We start from the raw sequence: 17,968 nt of genomic DNA on the forward strand, positions 1-17,968 counted from the left end.
ACTATTCCCACATGCTCAGTCTGTGCTCAAGAGGCACAGTCCTGCAGTTCCACCTGTGGACTCTGCAGTGGCCCAAGAACTGACTCCAGCCCCTCTTGGCCTCTGTATAGGAGCCCTTGGGACATGCTTAGACCACGACACATGGACGAGAGAGCCTTTTGGAAGTCCGGGTTCCCAGAGGAGAAGTTTCAGCACACTGCTGGAGCAAAATAATAGGAGTTTGGGTGTGTTACGGAGCTTGGATGCACTGGCAGATGCATCGGTATTTTGGAGAGCTTTAAAGAGAGGTGGAAAGATTGAGACGTCCAAGTTCACAGAGTTCCTAGGTTACCAAACAAACTTAACATAAAGAAAGCCTCTCCAAGACACATTATGATAAAACTGTCAAAACGCTGCCAAAGCAACCGTCCCAAGGAGGCATGGACTGGAAAGTTCTCCAGTGTTTTAAAGTCAGACTCAGAAACTGTGCAATCAAAAGAGATGAACCAGAGTTTAGCGAGGTAAACGTCATCTGGGTATTTGGAAGGCTTAACTTTCTAGATAAAATTTTCAAAACCAGGGATCTCAGCGGGGGGATGTGAAAATAAGAGAGTCCCCTGGAATGAGTCAAGTGTGAATTGTCTCTCGTTGGTAGTAAAATACCACTGCAAGGTGGTGACCCGGAGTTCCCATATCACTAGAAGCTGACATTTAGAGAAGTTCAAGCTTATGAGAGAGTCAGTATCACCACAAATGAAAACCACATTCGCAGATGAGTCCCTGATCCGGAAATGACAGAACAAGGAGAGTGAGGAATACGACCTCTCAGGGACAGGAATCATTTCCACAAAGGCTGCACAGATTCCGTTCCCGTCCCTCTCTCCTCTCAAGTCTGAGAGAAACTGAGCACCTCTCTTGTCCTCTGGGATGACCAGCCCCACCCAGGTCCAACTGAAATGAGGCATCAGAGAGACCATGGCAAGGGCCAGAGACGTGTCCATCTGGTAGAGAGGGGGACGCTGCTCATTGTCACTCAGGGTAGGATCAAAAGGACCAGACGTAAGCTACAGGGGAACGGAAATTGGAGGAAATCAGAGGAAGAAGATCGGCAAAAAGCACTATCTGGGTGCTGAAGACTATTCAGCAACACCTGCAAGTGGTCGAAGGGAAGATTTGCTCGTTTCATTTTCCAGTCATTTCCCACTCCCTGAGAGCTTTCTGGAAAATAACGGATCAGGCTCGGGAGTTCCAGGAAATACCTTGTCTCCTTCCTCCTCATCCTCCTCTGAACTCTGCGCAAAGGAAATGTACACACGTCACCAAGACTCCGTCCCCTTACTCTGTAAGGTTTTACCCCTCGAGGGATGCATAAGCCCAGTTCCCTCCTTCCATCCTTTTGAGGCACCTGAGGATGGCACCAAAGGACACGTGGTTTCATCTCTCCCATCCCACCCAGCCTTCCCTGGTGGAAACCTGTAGAGTTCCAGCAGTGCTCCAATCCGGGCAGAGATTGCCTGTGTAGTTCCCGTAAGTACTGCTACAGCCTTGCTCTCTCTCCTGCAGGTCTAATTCGGGATGTCCTTGCCCAGCCCGGGCAGCCAGATGAGGGAGCTCTCCAGCGCCCCCTGTTCACTGTGCCGGGCATTGCAGACATCAAATCCCATAGTCACGTCGTGTAAAAAGATGGGGGTTCCTATTGATTTCTTCGTGGCAAAGACCACAGCTAGAAAATACTGGTAGTCCTTGTACTGAAACCTGCATGGAGAGAAAGGAAACTAGGGGAAAGACACAAACCTGGATTATCTTCAAATCCAATGCAATGACTTCAAGAGAGAGGAATGCCCAGTCAGCTCATTCCATGCGGGGCAATGGTTGGCTCTCCTAAAGCCTTGGAATTTAGAGCTAAAGGAAATAACATAACTTAAGCTTTGGAAGGTTGGTCCTTAGTGAATTCCACACACAAGGAGGGAAATGATCCAGTTTAGGAAAGAGTGTTATGAATGGAAACACAGGTCACATTCAGAGCGTGGGTTTTGTAATTGATTCTTTGGTTCAGTTCATATCAACACATCATTAAATGCTTCCTGTAACAGCAGCAGTATTCACGTGAAACTGGAGATAGCCCTGGGGAGGACAAGTGATTCCAAGGGGAGTGTAGGGGACAACAGAGAGGCATGACATCTGTGGGCAGAGAATGGTGCAGCGGAAGCTGGCTATCAAACTGCCTGAGCTTCTGCACCATCTGGTTGTTGTGTCTGCCACCATCCAAAACCCAGAGAACTGAGAGGAACTTCAGTGCCCCAGTGAAGAAGGAATCATGAAAAAGGCAGCAACATTTGGAAAAAGCATGAAGGCTGGAAACACTTTGGAAGCTAAGAGACACAGCCCTGGAAAGTTTAAAAATTGACAATGCAGTTACCAAAACGGACTCAAATGGAAAGAGAGAGAAAAACCGCTCTACGGTTTCAAGAGAGTGTTTAAGAACTAAACTTCCAAATACACACCAGTCCTGGAAGACTTCCACATGAGCTGTTGCTGAAACTTAAGGGTAGGAATTTACTCTACTAGGAAACTTCCAGAATACAAATAAGAAGGAACATCTGTTATCTATGAAGTTAACGTGAGTTGTTACCAGCACCAAAAAGACAATTTGAGCAAAGAATCCTTCCCCACAGACTAGTAGAAAATAAGATAACCCTTTACTGTATTCATAGATAAGGCCCTTGCATTTTTGCCAGGAGGAAAACAATATGCTTATTGACATATAGAAAGCATTTGATAAAATTCAATATCCATTTCCAGTTGAACTGATTAGCTTAGCTGGGGGACAGATCCTTTAATGCTAAAACAAAAAGCAAACCTAGGTCTTGTTTAAAGCAATGAGTCGCAACTGCATGTGGGCAGGGACAGGCGCACAGGATCTCACTGAACCCGGGGGCTGCTCCATGTGGGTGGGTTTTGTGCCCCCACAGATTCGAAGGAATGAACACCGTGAGTCTGTGACTAATAACACAGTGTGTCATCTCCCTTACGCGCTGTGGGATAAAGATGCTTAAAGAATTTCTGTATAAAGGGCATAGCCATTAAAATCAGGAGCAAAACCATCATCTCTGTTAGAATGGCCACTATCCAAAAGACAAGAAGTGACAAGTGTTGGCGGGAATGCGGAGAAAAGTTACACACTGTTGGTGGGAATGTCAATTGGAGCAGCCACTGTGGAAAGCAGCATGGAGGGTCCTCAAAAAACTAAAAATAGAAATACCATTCGACCCAGTAATTCCACTTCTAGGAATTCTCCCAAAGAAAACAAAATCCCCGATTTGAAAAGATATATGCATCCCTGTGTTTATTGTTGCATTATTTACAATAGGCAAGATACAGAAGCAGGTGACTGTCCATCAATAGATGAATGAATAAAGAAGTGGTATATATACACAATAGAATACTATATAGCCATAAAAAAGACAGAAATCCTGTCATTTGCAACAACATGGATGGACCTAGACGGTATTATGATAAGTGAAATAAGCCAGGCAGAGAAAGACAAATACTATGTGATTTCACTTATTTGTGAAATATAAAAACAAAACAAAACAAAATGAACAAAACAGTAGTAGACTCATAGACACTGAGAAGTGACTGGTGGTTACCATGGGGGAGGGTTTGGGACGGGTGGGGGAAGAGGGGGAGGGGCTAAAGGGGCACAAAAATAATCAATCATAATATAAGTTGGTCACAGGGATGCTAGTACAGAATGGAGAATAAAGCCGATTATTCTGTAACATTTTCCTGTGTTGGCAGGTAGTAACTGCACTAGCAGGGTGAGGATTTAATCATACGGGTAACTGTCGAACCACTGTGTTGCATATTTAAAACCAATATTGCGTATCAACTATAATTAATTAATTAACCATGGGGACAACAACATAGCATGAGGAATACAGTCAATAACATTGTAATGACTTTGTGACAGATGCTAACTACACACAGTGGCGAGCATTTCCTAATGTATATAATTGTCAAATCATTACGGTGTACACCCGAAATGATATAATACTGTCTGTCAACACTACTGCAATTAAAACAAATTTTAATTTAAAAAATTAACATATATTAAGAAGTGGGGATCATAAAATAATCCACCCTATGATCCCTCCTCTTTAAAAAAAAAAAACAAAACGTAAAAGAAGTCCAGAGATAGGCATCCCAGAAGGAACGATGTTCTTCGAGTATTCCCACTGCCTCGCAGTTCCCCGACTTCTCCACAAGCCTGGGTCCTGGACGGACCGTGCGTGGAGCAGAGCTCCAGCCAGCGGGCAATGGCCACGCAGTGGGGGCAAGAACCCTTGCTGTTGTCAGCCACTGCCACCAAACAGGGGGTGAGGAATGAGCCGGGAGGTGGTCACCTTCTCTTCCTCCTTCTCTTCCCCTCCGCCTCCAGGAGGAGAAGGAATGTCATTGTCAGGACCCGCCAGCAGCCAGCGGGGAAGGGTGCCTCTTGAAATCTCCGTGGGTCAGCCCTTTGGGGCAGAGAACGGGGTGAAGAGACGTGAAGGGAGGAATAAGGGCATCAGCTCAGAACTTCATCAAAGACCAAACTCCCTCTGCGAAAAGCCAACAGTGAATAAAGTAGGAATATGGACTCCAGCTGACCCTGGAAAAACGTGGGGTTCAAGAGCACCAGCCCCCATGCCCGCACAGTCAAAAATGCACCCTTTAACTTTTGACTCCTCCAGAACTTAGCTATTAGCCTATGGGTGACCAGGAGCCTTACTGATAACATAAACGGTCGAAGAACATATATCTTGCATGCTTTATGTATTATACGCTGAATGCTTGCAATAAAGTAAGCTAGGGGAAAGAAAAACGGTTTTTCAAAGTACTGCACATCTCCAAACAATTTTCCAAAAAAATTATTGAAAAAGAAATCCACCTCTGCATGTTCACAGTTCCAAACCGTGTTGTTCCTGGGTCAGCCGTCCTTAGGGAGTGATAGAAAATCACACAATCTCGCTCTCAACAGGCTGTGCTGAGGGCTTTCAGGGATTCACTCATTTAATTTTCACCGCTCCCTTAGGAAGAAGATATTGTTACCTGTTTGCAGCCCTTAAGGGAGATGCTGCTCAGACTTCCCTTCTTGAGAAGCTGTTTTGGTTCATGAAACTGACCAACTCCACCTGCTGCAGGTTTCACGGCCAAGCCACGTTTTCCATGGGCCGCAACCAGCCAATGTGGGACTGGTGGGAGAGTCAGAGCCAGGCCTTCCCGCCCGATGCAGGCCTCCCAGCAGGTGCTGAGGGCTCTGGGGCACCCACGTCTGCCTGGTAAAATGGGGGAGACTTTCTCAGAACTGCATTGAGAACTGCTGCTCACTCACCCCTTTACCACGTATTTGATTCTATTTGGGGGATTGCCTCTCAGAGCTTTTAAATTCCAAAATATGCCCTGAGGATGGTATTTTCCAAAATTCCTGAGGAGGTAAATTCCAAAATACGCCCTGAGGGTATTTCACCACCCTAAATCCACAAACCCACATGCGTTCCTTACCCACTAGAACCAAGGGAAGCGACCAAGGACGCGTAACCTGCAGATACCAATCTTCTTGGCTGGGGTCCAGATCGGTTTACTATCCCAGGGAGGACCTTCTTCTCTTTCAACGTATGTGTCTGCTAACCGGAGGGCACAAACCCAGAGCTATAAAATACCAACAAAATTTCCATCCCTCTTAGGACTCTGCACCAAGACGATGCACCCTAAGACTCATTCCAACTTTTACAAAATAGCAACAAAAGCCAAAGATGGGAACGCTCTATAGTGTCACCAGTAGGCAGAGTATGAATTCGCATTTGTTTTGATAAGAGGTGGTCCTAAGGGATATGGAGTGTCTAAAAAGAAATTGGTATCATAGTATGTAAGGTGTCAAAGAGCCTGCAAAACTAGAGACGGGGTACGTAAAGTGTCCGCATTTCAGGCTCACTTCATTGCTCCCAAAGCCAGACAACAAAGCAAACCCGTGAGTGCTTGCAGCGAACTGTTGTTGGGCGCTGGCCCATAGATTCATCTGCTTTTCATCCCCCCATGGCTTCAAGCCCTTTTCAAAGTGATTTCCCTGATGGCTAACATATGTTCATCCTTTGAAACCTATCATCTCCAATTAGACGCATCCCCAGTGAGACACTGAAGCCAATTATCTTTTGGTTTCTCTCATCCTCCCATTAAGGACAATAAATGGGTCTCTTAGAATTCAACTATAAAATCATTCACTCTGAGCAAGGGAAATCTAAATGTCACCGACCACCGACGGACGTGGTGGTCACAACTTTGCGATCACTGATCACCCTGAGTGACAGGAAACCATAATCATTTGCTCCACGGTCAATGTTTCCACGATCATCCTGTTTAAAATTGTGCCCCAACCCCTCCCTGAAGACTGAATGTGTACCCTCAAAGTGCATATGTTGAAGTCCTACCCCACAGTGTGGCTGGCTGTATTTAGATGAAGCTTTGAGGAAAGTAACAAAGGTTGCCTGAGAGAATAAGGGTGGAGCCCAGATCCAATAGCATTAGCATCCTTGTAAGAGACACCAGGGGAAGGTTACCTGCAAGCCAAACAGGAGTCCTCACCAGGAACCAGATCGGCCAACACCTTGATCTGGGACTTCCAGCCTCCACAAGTGTGAGAAAATAAATTTCTGTTGCTTAAACCCAAATACGAGTCCGTGGTGTTTGTTCTGAGGGAGCAAGCATTCCCTGTCCACTTTTCCTCTATTTTGTCTTCTAACACAGGTCGTTTCTAACACTGCAGAGTTCTTCTCACAGTCAGCCATGCAGAACCTTAGATGCCTACAACTGAAAAGAAAAAACATAGGCTGAAAACAAATGTCAATATCCCGCTTAAGCAATTCCAAACAGAACAACGCCATAAACAAATAGAATGAAGGCCACGTAATACGAAGCATAGAGCAACACAATTAATAAGGATATTATGCATGTTGACTATGGTTTTTAAAAAATAATGAAATCGACAAGCTTCCCTTCTGACTGATTAGGGAAGAAAAAAAATGACCCAAGAATTAGAAAGTGCAAGGTAACTCCAAAGATTAATAAAAAGATGATGAGAGATTGCTTTGAATCTCAGCTGCCAGATTTGGAAAATTTACACAAGGAAAATTCCTAGAAAAACCTGACTTGCTGTATGAGACTTTATCCACCAGGTGGTGCTGGAAGGTCCGTGCGGGAACCGCCAGGCCTGTCCAGGGTTTTGTTTCTGGATCTTCAAGGATAAGCATCAGGACCGTCCAAGGCAGGGCCATCTGGGGTTCGCGCAGGTGACATCCTGGAGTTCTGCGTCACTCTCTAGGGACAGGAGACAGCAGAAGGGGCAATACTGCACGTGCACCCCTAAGAGTTCACAGACACAGAGAATAACAGATTTGTGGCTGCCAGGGGTGGGGGTGGGGAGTGAGCGAAACGGGTGAGGCGGCGTCAAACGGTAGAAACTTCCAGTTATAAAATAAGTCCTGGGGAGGCCCTGAACAGCACTCCAGGTAACAAGACGGCCTTGTGTATCTGAAAATGGCCAAGAGGTAGATCTTAAAAGTTCTCACCACAAGAAAAAAAAATGTTACAATGTGGGGAGGCGGATGTTAACCAGACTTATTTTGGTGATCCCTTTGCAGTGGATATAAAGATCCAATCATTATCTTGCACACCTGAAACGAATACAATGTTCTATGTCACTTATAGTTCGATTTAAAAGGAAATAAAACTAGGATCCATAGAAAAAAAAAATAGACCAGCCCATTAGAATGCCTTCTGCCAGGGGCATCACAATAGGCATCAATGCCAGTGACGAATATTATTAGCTGAACACTTAGTAAGGATGCTCTCTGTGCCACGCAGGTAATAATGCTTCATCGGCCCAATACCTCAAATCAGATCTTTACTCTATTTTATTAGTTTTCTACTGCTGTTTGACAAAGGTAACAACTTAAAGCAACATGCGCATTTATCATCTCACACTTTCCGTGGACCAGGAGGCTGGTACCACTTAGGTGGATCTCAGGGCCTCCCAGCCTGGGTCCCAACCTCCCCATCAGAGGCAACCAAGGTTCTGAATTGATTCTGTCACCATGGGGTAGTTTAGCCAGGCCCGGTTTAAATGCTTTACGCACACAACAGCCCGAGAAGCAGGGACCACGACCATCCCTATCATATATAGCTGAGGAATGAGAATTTAGGCAAGTGTTGTACTGCTTATCATAACAGAGATGGGATTCGAAATCAGGCAGAGGGCTCCTAGTCCACCAGGGGAGGTCATTGTTGCCCACTGAGGGGGCCTGGGGTGTGGCCTAGAAAGACACCTATACCATCAGTGGGTGGGAAGCTAACAAGAAGTCCAGCTAAGACCCAAGCCCCAGGGAGAAGCTCCAGGAACCTGGGAGCTGACAGATACCTCCCTCCCACACAGGAGGAGTTTGGGGTGTGGGAAGGACATCCTGGAGGGAACATGGAGAGTAAACGTTACCTCAGTTAATCTTCACTATGGTCACATGAAGGAGGGTCTATCATCTCAATCATAGGAGGGTAAAGTGAGAAGTGTGAGTGGCTGCTGCAGTATGACTCCAGTTGGTTCACACATCCCTGTATCCAAACCCTTAGGGGGTCCCCATCCTCACCTGCACACATGCTGACTCTGGGCTCATTCATCTGACACTGGGCAACAGGACGCTAGCAAATTTCACACAAGTGGAAGTTTAGAAAGTGCTTGCAGATTTGGGGTTTGCCCTTTCTTCCCACTGGGTATGTGGCAATCACCACACTATGAACAAGCCCCCGCTAGCCCCCTGGAAGAGGAATGAGCCCAGCCACCCCCGCAGAGGTCTCTGACACAGCAGAGAGGCTGTGACCAGAACAGCTAGCCCAGACACAGAACTGTGAGAAGCCATTGTGGGGCTGTTTGTTACACAGCAACAACTGACACGTGAGGTCATGTGATTCATTCAGTCACATGGGAAGCTGAAGGTAGGGAGTCTGTCTCCTTACCCACTGCACTCTGTGTTCAGCTTAAGGCTGTTTAAAATCCTCTTTCAATCTGTTGGTCCCATGCTGGCCACCCACCCCTGGGGGCAGGCTCGTGCTCCTGAGATGACATTAAGAATATTTAACGTGTCAACCTCCAGCGTGGTGGAATGGAGCTAAATCCTGGAGGGCTCCTGGTATTTAGGGAATGAACCCCTCAGTACTTAGCTCATGGGAAGGCCTGGGGCGCTTTGGGGGTAGCAGTTACCTACTATGGAAATAGTTCAACATTTCAACCACCAGTATGACTGTACAGTTATGTACCAGCGGATCGTCAGCCTGGCTAGTTAACAATTTTTAACCTCCTTCATTGTTTTGAAGAACCTAGGTTTGTCCCTTCTCGGAACAGGCACCCACAGCTTCCTGGGAAATTCCCCTGACCACAGCCCACCTCACCGCCACAACCCCACACAGTTTGCAAGTCCTTACTTAGAAATCACACAAAAACAGGAGTATTCTCAGATAATTTATTCAGAATTTTTCATATAAACAGTTAATTATCCCATATTTTACATGCAGAGCGGTTTTGATATTCCTTCCCCCACCAAAAAAAGGCATATTCTGTACATGGTGCTAGTTGACTCTGGTAGGAAAACATTGAAAAAATCATCGAGCTTTTGGTGGCTTTTGCATTTCCAAGTTGTTTTCCGCACATGCCGAGAGTCATTTGATCCTGTGCGGCTGATGGCGGATGGGAGGTGATCTGCTGCTGACAGGCAAGGCCAGGACTCCCCCCGAGGCTCACAAAGTAGAAAGACTAAGCAAGCCATTTCTGAACATGTGCGTGGATGCACACTCCTTTGGGGGCTGTTCCTTCTCAGATAGGACCATGAACCCCAGATCTACCATCTGGCTTCTAACAGGACTTCTGGGGGCTGGGGGCCCTAAAATTGGCTGATGGCTGGTTCTGGACCTTGATCAATTGCCAAGGTGACAATGAACTCAGAAAGTCATTTTTCCTGTTTCTGGGGGACCCCTCAGGAAATATTCACCTTCAGTTGTAACCCCTGTATGTCCACTGCATTCTTCCATGCATTTGAAAGAACAAACACTGCTCTGTTCTTTCCATTCCCAACGTCACCTCTGGTGTAAATCCATATTCTGAAGAATGGTCTGCAAGCCTTTCTGAAGGGACTCCATTCTACACACACCGCTTACATACCATCCGAATTTCCCCATTCCCCGCCAGCAACAGAATTTCTGAATAGCCGGAGGTGTCAAGGACTTGCCAAGTGGCATCCAAAAGACATTCAACCCTTAACTTCTACTCACCACAAAGTAGAAAAATGACTATTGTTGGGACGACAGCACATCCAATCACTGACCTGGACAGCCTAGCACGGGCCGTGCTCTAATGGGGTTCCTGCCCACTGACCGATGTTATAGCAGCTACAGAGAAATACTTCCCAACCCAACAAACACATTTTGTGGCGGACTGTCCGCTCTGGTGGAAGACAGTGGAAGATCTGCCCATCAGTTGGCAGCAATCTCTGATGATCACAAGATTGTATGTGCACATCATTAAATCATTTCATTTTCTCTCAGTTGCGCTCAGTTCTATCCAAGAGAACCAGCAGCATTTCTCTCTTCCTACTAACTTGAAATTTTGGGAAACATCCCGGACAGGTCCCAGAATACGAACATTTCCAGACGTGTGTTTGACATCACCCATCCAGGGAGACAGTAACATGTTTGGTATTCTTCTCCCGGAAGAAGAGACTAGGACCGTGCATTTCGCCACATTCATGAGAAGGGTTTTGATAATAGTGAGACAGGTTTAAAAGCAGACAACAAGAAAGCGTCAACCTGAGCTGGCTTCGTTGCATTTTGGGGAAACCCATCACTGCAACCCCCCAGGGCAATCATGATTTTCCAGGACTGAAGTTCTATTGTTATAGAATCAACACTGTCAGATGCCACAGGAGGCTTGTGACCCAACAGCTGCTCACTCTCATTACCGTAGCAGCAGAGACAGCTAAATGACGTTCACGAAATCCCGAATATGCAGGGTGGGCCCAGCTCTCCACCGTACCTCTTCAGGGCAAGCAGACAAAGGTGCGTCTACGGAGGCATGCCCGAAAGTGTGGCCAGGGCAGTGAGGTCCTGTGGGTATGGCAACAGCCCTGCTGGCTCGGCCCACTTGCACATGGCTTCTCAAAGCCCCATCAAGTCAAACAGCACTAGCTTTAAATCAACCAAACCACAATACAGCAGTCCAAGGCTTTGTTGCTAAAAAATATACTCAGCACACCGGTGGATTTGAGATTGAGGTTTTTTTCAACGTGACCCCTTCCCACTGGGAGACACGACATCGGGTGTTTTTGTGTAAGATGCCTGTGAGTGTGACTTGTTCTGCCACCAGATAAGCATCTGAGCCTGAAAGGAGTGGAAATAAAGCAGGAAGAATTCAGGGCACCTTAGTGCTCACTTAGGGGGAATGCAGTGGACACTGGGGATTCTGGCTCTGCAGATAAGCACGGGTGATGGAGTGCCCCCTCCTCACTCAGGGGGGATAGTTCAGGCCTGAACACCCCACATAGCAGATGCCCTGAAACTCGGATCACGTTTAGGGAGCATGCTGTCAATGGACAGAGGATGTTATTTGTTTAAGATTAAATTCAGAGAAAAAAATTATCAGCAAGAAAAAGGATCTATGCTCCTATGAAGGCCACCTTGATCCCAGTGCCCTTCCTCAAAATTCTTACTGGTCCCTGGCATTCGGAATCAGCCGGTCTGGATTTCCCAGTTCAAACTGGATCCGGGCAGAATTCTGAAGTCTCCAAGGTGTCCGTTATCAAACCACATCCTAACGGTACCCTGAGGTAGTCTGTGCTGGAAAAAAAAAATCATTGCCCCGCATTCACCTGTTTATTTATTTTTTGATAAAAATTTACACTCCATTTTTTACGAAAGTGATTTTTACAGTGATTTTTTTATATATTAAAATAAATAATTTTCCCCTAATATAAGAAAAACCTTTCTAAATTAGAAAAATGTGAAAGTTCCTGCGAGTGTCATATACAGCCACTACAAATTTCCTATGAAAAAGAACAAAATACCTAGATCTACGTGTTTTTTCTTGACTTGACATACAGACCCTCTTATATGTACAAAATAAATTTGGCGAAAATAATTTCTGTGCTCACTCCTTGTACCCAATCACTGAAGCTCCCCAGAAATAGTTCACATGCCATAATCTCTCAAATCACATAAGCAAGATCGCAATAGGCAATTGGGATTTGTGTCTACCTGTGTTCTTAATCTAGAATTGAGAAGGTTCGGAGGTCGCCATTGTGTCTCTATCCCATTCTTAAGCCCGCAACTCTTTAAGAGAAGAAGGAAAGGAAGCCGTCAAAAACTCGTGAGAGGATGCACTCAGGGATAACCCGTGGTTGAGCATGTTGATGAACCAAAATAATGAGTTCACCATGTTCTTTATTTGAGCAGCTGGGGTCCGTTCCCCAAAGAGAAGAAACCTGGATTCACCCCTGTTCAGAAGTCCTCAGGAGCGTGAAGACCCTCAGCAGTTCCTCCTGCGCACTGTACTCTCGTAGGGACTGCAACATCGTGAGCACCTGGGGGTCCCACCCGGGCCCCGCACCTGGCCCCGCTGGGGCCACCGGGCACAGAGCAGCTTCTGGGAGGTCAATTCTGAGGACAGTTGGATGCCCTGAGGGCAGATGCGTCTCGCTTCATATTGCTTAGTGTTCTCAAAGTCCATCTGTGCAGTCGCACTGCGGCATCTGGTGTTTGCTCTGTTTGCACAGTTAGCTGCAGGACACGCACACCCAGTTGAGGAAGCTCGTGAGTTACACACAGAGAACCATAAGATTCGAGGGCCACGAGTGTGTTCAAAGGCAGGACACAGCTGCTGGGGGCGCTGCCAGCTCACCTGAGCAGAAACCGACCCGTCCGTCGAGCCGAACCGCCCACACCCTCAGCGTGGCCTCACCGTGTCCAGAAGGGTTAGCAGCTCATGTGGCTTTATTCCCAGAAAGATGGATGCCTTTAAGACCAAGCAAATCGACCGCCGGTGCCTCCCCGGCCACCTCCCCACACAGGCAGACCCTTCCCACGAGCCCTCCCCCCAACACCCGGAAATGGTCAATAACTTACAAGGCTGGTGCTGCAGATTTTTTTTAAATTAAATATGTCACAAATATATTCTCAAACATCTTTATCATTTTAGATATCTTTTTTCTTTTTCTTTCTTTTTCACGTCTTGGCTTTGTTTGGTCTGGAGAGACGCACTCTCACTCCAAACTGCCCCCTCGGCTCCTGGAAAATACTTTTTCACCAAAGTTAAGGGAGAGAAGACTCCTGAGATTCTATGGGGCACGAGACTCTGTCAAGCGCACAGTCTTCCCGGTAAAGAAGGAAGGAAGGAGGAGGCGCAGATCAGGGGCTCCCAGGCCCCTGGGGTGCAGACCCTCCAACGGGCCGATCCCCAAAGCGTGAGCTTAGCATGAATGCCTTGCGCACACACACGCGCACGCACACACACACACACCCTAGCCGTGTCTAACCTGGACGCACGCACGCGTACACACGTGAGCCACACACCGGGGCTGCAGATCCTTATCAAAAGTACAAAAGCAGCAGCTATTGGTCAATTTGAGGAACTGATTTTGTGAAGAAAAACCAAACCAAACCAAAACAAAAAAAATCCTTCCACCTGGATGAGAAAAACCTTCCCCAAAGCCCACTCCGTAAAGCTTGGAATTCTACTGCAACAGGAGTCTGTTTTCTTTCAAACTTCTGTTCCACAAACAAGTTTTATGCTTTCTGCTGTAGCTCAGACACCAGCAAAGAAAAAAAAATAATAATAATAACTTTGTAAAAACAGGTGTTTTTTTTTCCCATCTCCTAGGGAAAAAAATAATAATAATAACATCCTGGATTGAAACTGCAGCCGTCGGAAAGGAGAGCCGCCCAGGAACTCCTTCCCCTCTGGGATCACAGCTCGGTTCTCTGCGGACGCGACCCTCTGGCAATTCCCACAGACGTGCTGCAAGTCGTAAGCAGAACAGACGTGGACAGACACGCTCTCCTCGGCTCTGTGTGACACGGAGGCAGATGCGTGGGAAGATCCTGAGTTTGCTGGAGACCTTTCAACCCGAGGAACAGGACCATGGAACCCCGCCCCGAGGCAGGGGCTGTTAGGAAGGGCTGGACCGCGGCAGAGTCAGAATCCGGCCATTTTTCTTGCCCCCGTTCATGTGGGTGTAGGGGATGTGCTCCTCATAGTTCCTCTTGAGACCCAGGGAGGCCCCTCCGTCCCGGCCCCCGGCCTCCTCCCTCTGCGAGTGTGAGGCCCGATCCAGGGGGACGCTCTCCATGTCCTCAAACTCCATCTCCAGCTCCTCGCTCTCGGGCGCCTTGTTCTCCTCGCTGTGGAAGAAGGAAACTTCTGGAAAGCTGGGGTGCAGGTCGTCCTTGAGCAGGTCCACGATCTCCAGGAAGGTCGGTCGCATCTTGGGATTAAACTGCCAGCACATGTGCATCAGGTCGGTGCTGAGGGACAGAGGGATACATCGGGGGTGAGTCTGGGTGGGGGGGGGGTGTCCGGCCCCACGGCCCCTGTCCACCCCTCACCCCCACGGCCCAACACCCACGGATGACAAGGGCGGACATCAGAGGGCAGGTAGCAGGCAAGGCAATGCCATCGGTGCTGAAAGACGGTTTTGGAAAGAGAGCCCAGGGGGGCTGCCTCATTCCAAAGCCAGACCCAGAAAGGGCCTCTCCTGATGCTGCCACGTGTTGAACACAGTTCGTCCTTTCATACATTCCTGCATTTCTCCCCCATTTTGATGCATTTCATAAGTTTCACAAATTCCTACCTAAGGCTGCCTGGACAGGCTTCCCTGTGCCCACCAGCAATCTTTCTAGGTTGAAGGATCCTGAAGGGATCTGATGGCTGCGGCTGTGTGGACTGAATCTAGAGGGCCGATCCTCTAGCCTTTACCCTCTGGAGGGTGGCAGGAAGGGGTTACAATTTTCCTTGGCCAAGAGCACACAGGCCAGGAGCTAAAGGCATGGGATGTCCAATTTACCCCTTCCCTTCCCCACTGTAACTTCTTGGGCATGGGTTGGCCAACTTCCACCCCTGGCTCAAACCCGGCCCCTGGAGTGTTTTTGTAAATAAAGTTTTATTGGCACACAGCCACACCCATTTGTTTATGTATTGTCCATGGCTGCCTTTGGCCTACATAGCAGAGTTGAGTAGCTGCCACAGAAAGCCATATGGCCTACAAAGCTAAAAATATTTACAATATGGTCCCTTACAGAGAAGTTTATAGATCCCTGACCCCTAGGGCCTACTTAATTCCTTGGTGCTGTATCTACAGATGGCTATAATAGGCATGGTTAGGAAACGACCTTCATAAAGCAACATTTAGAAATACTTTGCTGCTAGTTTCTAAACTATGCTTTGTACTTTTTTCCATATGATGTCTCCTTAAGCTAGGTTTTCTAAATTGATGTCTAATGCTTTTGGGGATAAAGCAACAAAATGGCCACATTTTTATGTGGGTTTTTCAGGAGGTCAAATTCTTTTCTTAAGAAACACTGATAAAGAACTTTATGTGTAATAAGTGCAAAACACCCAAAAATATGGAGAAAATACAGCTTGCACACAACTCTCCTTCAGATATAACCTCTTGTCTTTTCTATTTGAAGTCATTTGGAAATATAATATGTAGAGTCAACCCGTGAACAATGCTGGGATTGGCAGTGCCCGTCCTCATGGAATAAAAAATTTGAGTGTAACTTTTGATTCTCCCAAAACTTAACACCTTAACACCTAATAGCCTACTGTTGACTTTATGATACTAAATGATAAAACAGACCAGTATCTACATATACTTTATGCACTCATGACATATCTAACTTCTTCCTAATTTTTTTGGTATTTCTAGGCTATGCTGTTTGTCTGCGAGTTTTTCCAAATTGTCACAAGTCCCCCCCAAAATTTCCACTGTATTTATTGAAAAAAGCCCACATGTAGGTGGGCTAATGTAACAACATTGTTGTTCAAAGGTCATATGTACATGCTTTTTCCACTGACTATTGTAACATAGGCTCATCCATTGAGTCACAAAACATTTTTATAAGCATCATTTGAAATTTCAGTTGCTACCTCCTATTAATTTATCAGCTTACTTGGCAGTTTTCATATTGCTGGAAAGCGAGATCTCAATTTGAGACTGAATAACATTGCTCTGAGTAGCTATTATAAGGGGGAGAAGAATGCCATTTAGCTGCACCATTGCTGACACTGAGTATTAGAATTCTTCTTCCTTCCTGCCTTTTGCTAATTTAGGAAGAGCACTTCCCTTTCCTTTATATTTATTGGATTATTAGTGAAATTGGACAATTTTGCAAGAGTTTAATGTCCTGCATGAGTGTTGTCTGTTTGGCCCTATCACAAAAATCTAAAACTAAACTTTGGGGGTGTAGAACACATATGCCTGACCAAAAAAAATTCTTTTTTAATGTTTAAACTTAGAGATTTTTTTTCCTGTTTTATTGATACATAATTGACATCCCGTATTGGGATAGTTCCCCTGAGGCAACGTGAAGTGTATGAAGAATAGACAGTTAAACAAGTGTCCCAGCCTTGCTCCCCCGTTTCCTTCTTGCATGGTAACAACTGCTGTGGGGTGTCTTGTACAACCTTCCAAAGACATGACAGGCAAGAAGGCATCCAGGTAAAAATATGATATGCATACCCAAGCATGCGTGTAGGCATAGGACGTGCAAACACAGGTGTGCATGCAAAGATACAATTTGCAAACAAGTGTGCATGTAGGCATATGACATGTAAACACAGCTGTGCATGCAAAGATACAATGTGCAAACCAAGCATGCATGCACACAGGCAAAGTGCAAACCCAAATGCATGTAGACATATGACATGCAAACACAAGTGTGCAAGGCAATGTCTTTTGAATGAACACCCCATATACTGTGCCCCCTTATACACTTACACTCTCTCTGGACAATTGTCAGGTTGATCCAGATACCCTCCATCCATGACAAATTTCAACACCTGTTCATTAGACAAGCCTTGGTAAGGCTGTTCTGCCAAGCTGGTGATTTCCCAAAGGACCACGCCGAAGGACCTGCCAACAATAGTTGGGTATAGTAACAAAGAAGCCATTAACATGGATGCACGTGCACACGCACGCATACGCATACACACACACACACACACACACACACACACACACACACACATACACACCTTCTTGGCTTACTAGAATCTGGTTGGCCAGTTAATTAAATAATTCATGCCGCATTCAGAAATGCTTATGTTAGTCTCCATCAGAATGTAAGCAGCCATGCAAAGGTCCTCAGACGTGAGGTTCCCTTCATTTTCTTGATGGAGAGGCCCCGAGGAAGGCAGTTTTAACTGCCCCTCTTGCCAGTCACACCAGTGGAGCATCCTGGAATGCAAGCCTTGTATTCTGTCTGCTGATCCGACCCGCGCACAACTCACCACATGTCAGAAGAAGTGGTAAAGACCCCATCCTTCAGGGACTCTGGGGCCATCCACCGCACGGGGAGCAGACCCTTGCCCCCTTTCCGGTAGTAATCCGTTTCGTAGATGTCCCTGGTCATGCCAAAGTCTGACAAGGAACAAAGCACATGCTCTTCGCCTTCAGCCTGTGGCCCAGAGGGACTCACCTGCCCCAGGTGTGTGCTCACCTGCCCCAACGGCCCAGCTGCCCAGCTCAAAACCCACGGTTGGATTCCCCTCTGACCACCTCCCTTTCCTCACGACCCATATCCAAGACCACAGCGAGTCCTGCCCACCCTCCCTCCACATCCCTCTCTAACCCATCTATTCCTCCCCGTCGTCCTGCCCTGCCCCTCTGCCCAGCCCACCACCACCTCTCAGCTGCAG

The 17,968-nt window shown here is 46.7% G+C and overlaps 2 protein-coding genes across 5 annotated transcripts in view; both read right to left on the bottom strand.

Moving 5' to 3' along the window:
• Positions 1 to 536: 536 nt before the first annotated feature.
• Positions 537 to 12,626, bottom strand: LOC108404649 (vomeronasal type-2 receptor 116). The gene is made up of 3 exons (XM_073219512.1): positions 12,547 to 12,626; positions 1,445 to 1,536; positions 537 to 1,045 (listed from the first exon to the last, which is right to left on the bottom strand). Exons 1-3 carry the CDS (start codon positions 12,624 to 12,626, stop codon positions 537 to 539), a joined length of 681 nt encoding a protein of 226 aa, XP_073075613.1.
• INSR (insulin receptor) overlaps positions 9,514 to 17,968 on the bottom strand; it is a 104,030-nt gene continuing 95,575 nt past the window's right edge. For all 4 annotated transcript variants that reach the window (XM_073220417.1, XM_037018391.2, XM_073220416.1 and 1 more), the window contains 3 exons: positions 17,561 to 17,690; positions 17,049 to 17,183; positions 9,514 to 14,574 (listed from right to left, as the gene is read on the bottom strand). In XM_073220417.1, the coding sequence (XP_073076518.1) occupies positions 14,220 to 14,574; positions 17,049 to 17,183; positions 17,561 to 17,690 (620 nt within the window). In that variant the 3' untranslated portion in view covers positions 9,514 to 14,219. The remainder of the gene's footprint in view (positions 14,575 to 17,048; positions 17,184 to 17,560; positions 17,691 to 17,968) is intronic.

This window comes from Manis javanica, chromosome 13 (genome assembly GCF_040802235.1).
Source record: "Manis javanica isolate MJ-LG chromosome 13, MJ_LKY, whole genome shotgun sequence".
NCBI classification, from domain to species: Eukaryota; Metazoa; Chordata; class Mammalia; order Pholidota; family Manidae; genus Manis; species Manis javanica.